Source organism: Aricia agestis, chromosome 11 (genome assembly GCF_905147365.1).
Source record: "Aricia agestis chromosome 11, ilAriAges1.1, whole genome shotgun sequence".
Taxonomy (NCBI): Eukaryota; Metazoa; Arthropoda; class Insecta; order Lepidoptera; family Lycaenidae; genus Aricia; species Aricia agestis.
In genome coordinates this window covers 11,040,899-11,045,824 of record NC_056416.1, presented here as the reverse complement: position 1 = coordinate 11,045,824, position 4,926 = coordinate 11,040,899, and the positions used below count along the sequence as shown (strand labels likewise).

Here is a 4,926-nt window from a genome sequence, read left to right as displayed (position 1 = left end):
TACTATTACATTTTTTGGTTATACTTTCTACCCGATAAAAGAATTAAGCGAATTATTAACTTAAAAAAGTTTGAAAAGCTCGTAAAGACGAGCTTTTCAAACTTTTTTAAGTAGTTGACGTAATATTATACCTATAACATAATATTATACCTATAGAGAATTTATGAATTCTACGACCTGACAAGGTGTTATGTATTTATTACACTATTATTTAAATAACAACGTGGGAGTCTTAATTCTCTCGAAAAGTTGTAGCGAGTACGACGAAAAGTTGTAGCGCGTACGACGAGAATTAGGATAACCTTAAAAGTAGGACCGGTATTCACCCGTCGAACCCAAACCCAGCGCGTGTTATGACATAGTATCGAGTACCTAAAACACGAACTTTTAATTTTGAGCGCGATATTTAAGTGTCACTTAGAGGTCGCGCCGCATAGAACTTCGCCCAAGGCTCTCCGCCGCGAGTCGTCGACCCGCCGTCACCTTGCTTCGCGGCAACTTACGCAATTCGTTAATCTTATCATCTGCATGCACACTCGCGCGACCTCGGTGGCCCCCGATTCCTCACTAAATTCCCCGCCCGCTCGCGTGTGCCGACCGCTATCCGCTCTGATCCGACGCGCGGCCGCCCCGATCTGGCGAGAAATCGAGAAAAAAAATTTGTTTACAAACAAAATAATTTCTACGATCCGAAGAAAGTAACGAAAAAATTGCAGTGTGAAAATAAAAGTGGTCTACGACGGAGCGCTACGCGGCGTAGCGGCCGGCCGGCGGAAAAGCGGCGGAGAGAGGAGTGCCGCGCGCGCCGGTGGGACGAACTTGCGCCCGCGCGCGGCGCCGCGCCACCCGTATTTATTGGCAAGGCCACGCCAGCGGCGCGCCAGTGCGCAAGCGACACCGGCACGCTCTGTACGATCTTAGGGTTCTCCTGCGTCGCCGCGATTCACGTTCCGCGCTACAATATTATGTCCAGTTGATTCTCTATTTATTTACGCACGTTCAAACAATATTATGACCATGTTCGCGAACTCCGCGCTATTATGGGGGTTGTGGAAAATCATAGGGTTTTTTTCTGGGATCTCACTCCTGTCGATTCTCGTGTTCCTCTGTGTGACGTTATCCGCGATGTGGTTGATCAATAAAGTGCACGAAGTCTACGACCTGCCGCCGGGCCCGTGGGGGCTGCCCGTGGTGGGCTACCTCCCCTTCCTGAGCGTGCGACACATCACGTTCCTGAAGCTGGCGCAGAAGTACGGGGCGATATTCTCCGTCCACCTCGGCAACCAGCTGACGATCGTGCTCAGCGACTACAAACTGATCAGGGAGGCCTTCCGCCTGGAGGAGTTCACGGGCCGCCCCAGCACGCCTCTCATGCACATTCTGAACGGATTCGGTGAGTCCTTTTTTATCATTCCTCGTAGTTTTAGTGTCCACATTTTGTCATGGTGTATATTGTTTCGATTAGATAAATTTTATGTAATCTTATCGGGTGTAGTAATAATTTTATAACGATAACTTTAACTAACATTTTATCTCCAGTAATTTTAAATGTTTCAAAAACTAACGCCGGCAATGATAGACGATATCAAAGAATTTTAGTATTTTACGAGTTGCACTTAGAGTACAAAATTGAGGAGCTCGAGTATCGTAGTCATAGAAAAAACACATACGGGAGCGGCCTCGGCCCTCCCGCCGCCGCAGGCGCCGCCCACACGTGCTCATTATCACCTCCCTCTGTGCAGGCATCATCAACAGCGAGGGTCGCCTGTGGAAAAATCAGCGACGTTTCCTTCACGAGAAGTTGAGAGGATTCGGCATGTCCATCATGGGCGACGCCAGAAAGACGATGGTCGGCAGAATAAAGGTGGGATATCTCGATTATTATGATTGTAATTTTGCAGAATATTGTAATAGGAGTAAGTACTCACTGTAAAGTTTGTTAACAGAACGAAGTGCACGATTTGGTGGGAAACATCCGAAGATCGGAGGGTGCGCCCATCGATGTCAACCCCCTCCTGGCTCTGGGTGTTTCTAATGTCATATGCGGAATCACCATGTCGGTGCGGTTCACCGTCGGCGACGACAGGTTCAAGAGACTCAACTTCCTGATCGAGGAGGGCATGAGGCTGTTCGGAGAAATCCACTACGGAGAATACATTCCACAATATAATGTAAGTAGAAAATATACTACAAAAAAAACAATTTTTTTTTTTTTTTTATGAAGCAAATTATTTAATCGAAGGTTTATTTTTAGTATCTTCCCGGCAAAGCGGAGATCCAAGCGAGGCTGGCGACGAACCGTAAGGAAATGTTCGAATTCCATCAAATTGTAATTGATGATCATCGTAAATCTCTCGACATGGATAATCCGAGGGATCTCGTCGACGTTTACCTGATTGAAATTGAAAAAGCTAAACTCGAAGGCAGGGAGAAGGAATTGTTCGAAGGCAGAGATCATGGTAAGGATTTTATTTAAATGTGAAATCTATGTTTTCATTCTATAACTATTTAGAAAAAATATGTTTAAGTACTTAAAAATCATGCTGACATAAAATAATGTTGTTTTAGATCTACAAATCAAACAAATTCTGGGTGATCTATTCTCTGCCGGCATGGAGACTATCAAATCTTCTCTAATGTGGATGCTCGTATTCATGCTGAGAAATCCAGATATCAAAAAACGCGTTCAGGAGGAGCTGGACGCCGTCATCGGCCACGATCGTCTTCCCAGTCTCGAGGATATGCCTAACCTTCCCTACACGGAGGTCACAATTCTGGAATCGCTTCGCATGTCGAGCATCGTTCCCCTCGGCACCACACATACCCCAACCAAGTAAGTATTGTTGCCTACGATTAAAAATAGGTTCTGTTTTCCCAGCGAACAGCGCACTAAAAGTAAAAAATAAATAAATAAATTGTTTATTGCACGCAGAAAGGTGGTTACATAACATTTTAAAGTAGACTCTTTTCGCAGAGACGTCTACTTCAACGGGCACAAAATCCCGGCGGGCTCGCAGGTGGTGCCACTCATCAACTGCGTCCACATGGACCCCGAGTTGTGGGACGAGCCCAAGAAATTCAACCCCAGCAGGTTCTTCGATGAGACCGGCAAGATCCACCGGCCCCAGTACTTCATGCCCTTCGGGGTGGGGCGACGCATGTGCCTCGGGGACGTGCTGGCACGCATGGAGATGTTCATGTTCTTCAGCTCGATAATGCACCAGTTCGACATTCAGCCCGAGGAGGGCGCGGCGCTGCCGTCCCTGGAGGGCATCGTAGGCGCGACCATCGCGCCGCAGGCCTTCCGCGTCAAGTTCGTGCCGCGCTGCCCGCCGATGCAGTTAGCGTCGTCGCTGGTCGAGCACTCACACCTGCGCTACGTCGGCGCGCACTAGTCGCGCCACATAGCGCGCGCCTCCAACGTATCCCACCAGTATTCCACGATCACTCGTTTTAGAGCGATAATGACATTTTACATTTAAGTTATTTATAAGTGACCGTATCGCGTCGCGATGGTCGAGGCTGTGCATAAAGTGTTCAATAGTATACCGCGTAATTTTAAGTGTAATCCCGATCGCTGAGATTAATATTTTTATAGTTATTTTGACTTCAGTATTATGTTAAGATTCCGAGGGCGGACGGTAATCACACGTACGATGCTAAGTAATCCTGAATTAATTCGTATTGTAAGGTCTAGTTGTCAATACCAAAATGTTATTTTATTGTAGATAATTATTTATTGTAGAATTCAGTGTGGAGCGTGTGTTGAGTGTGATCTCATGAGTGTCGGGGCGGGGTGGGCTCGCCGAAGCCGGACGATGTTTTGACGCTTTGAATTTTGTCCGTCTTAACTTTACTTGTCGCCCGACTTCGGTGAGCGTATCCCAATCCAGAGTAATATTAAGTTTGTTCGTGTTCATTTCAAACATTTCTAGTTATTTTTACCCATGAGTAAGTGTAGTAAGTAACATTCCACTGTAGTTCGGAAACCAGCAGCTAGTCTAAGGTAAATTTAACGCTGAGTGCGGTTCGTTCGGTTCTGTGACTTGAGTAGAGCACTGAGCAGTGTAAACTGTAAAGCATTTTAGTTACGTAAACTTGTGTGCCGCCAGGTGAATTACCAATGTTTACCCTCTCTTAGTGCACTGCGTTGTTGTAGAATAAGAATTAAATTAAATAAAAGATAAAACCTTTATATTTTAAACGTGATTTTATTTTACCTCATTTCCTAAAAAATACTTTTGAAAGTTAAAGATTTATTTGATTTTTTCACGACTTTTCATGACTTATTTTATTTCTATACAAGAATAATAGGTACTTAATAATAATATCAGACCTCTTATACAAAAGTGATATTTAAACACAACACAAACAGTGATTGTAACCGACTTTTGTAGTAAAAGTTGCTTACAAAACCAACTCGAAATATATACGATGCAAATTTAAGAAATTAATCTGTTTATTTATTACGTTGTACTGAGACTAAACTAACATAGTCAGTATGAAGTTAGTAATTATATAAATAGTTTTTTAACAATTTATCATTTGCAGTATTGTGCTAATAACATAATATTATATTTATATCATGCAACCTGTAATTAGGTATTTAATAGGTCGTCATGAAATCATAAAATAAACACGCAAAATCACAATTAAACAAACATTTCCAGAAACCATTGCTAGGACCTAGGAGTGTCCAAAAAGCTTCTGCAAATTTTGCACATAAATTACTGTTTTTTAGTTGATTTATAAAAGCGTAACCTTATACGCCGCAGAAAAAATCTAGTCATTGAAGCTAACCTAACCTAACTTTTTTTTTTGATGCGCAGGGGAAACCCCGGGTCGGGTATGTGCCTCAGTTAAGCTAAAGCACCCCGGGGGTATGTGGGACTCTTACCCACTAAAACCACCTGCGGTTTGTCTTCA

The 4,926-nt window shown here is 43.8% G+C and overlaps 1 protein-coding gene across 1 annotated transcript; it reads left to right on the top strand.

Moving 5' to 3' along the window:
• The first annotated feature begins 279 nt into the window (after positions 1-279).
• LOC121731531 (cytochrome P450 18a1) lies at positions 280-4,195 on the top strand. The gene is made up of 6 exons (XM_042120999.1): positions 280-1,393; positions 1,743-1,864; positions 1,947-2,171; positions 2,255-2,459; positions 2,569-2,833; positions 2,975-4,195. Exons 1-6 carry the CDS (start codon positions 1,012-1,014, stop codon positions 3,393-3,395), a joined length of 1,620 nt encoding a protein of 539 aa, XP_041976933.1. The 5' UTR covers positions 280-1,011; the 3' UTR covers positions 3,396-4,195.
• The last annotated feature ends 731 nt before the right edge of the window (positions 4,196-4,926 follow it).

What these genes read in the sequence shown, in the direction of transcription:
- LOC121731531 (XM_042120999.1), top strand. Translation starts at nt 1,012, where the DNA reads ATGACCATGTTCGCGAACTCCGCGCTATTATGGGGGTTGTGGAAAATC. An exon ending in CGATGGTCGGCAGAATAAAG is followed by an intron (nt 1,865 to 1,946) that starts GTGGGATATCTC and finishes GTTTGTTAACAG; the next exon opens with AACGAAGTGCACGATTTGGT. An exon ending in GTTCGAAGGCAGAGATCATG is followed by an intron (nt 2,460 to 2,568) that starts GTAAGGATTTTA and finishes ATGTTGTTTTAG; the next exon opens with ATCTACAAATCAAACAAATT.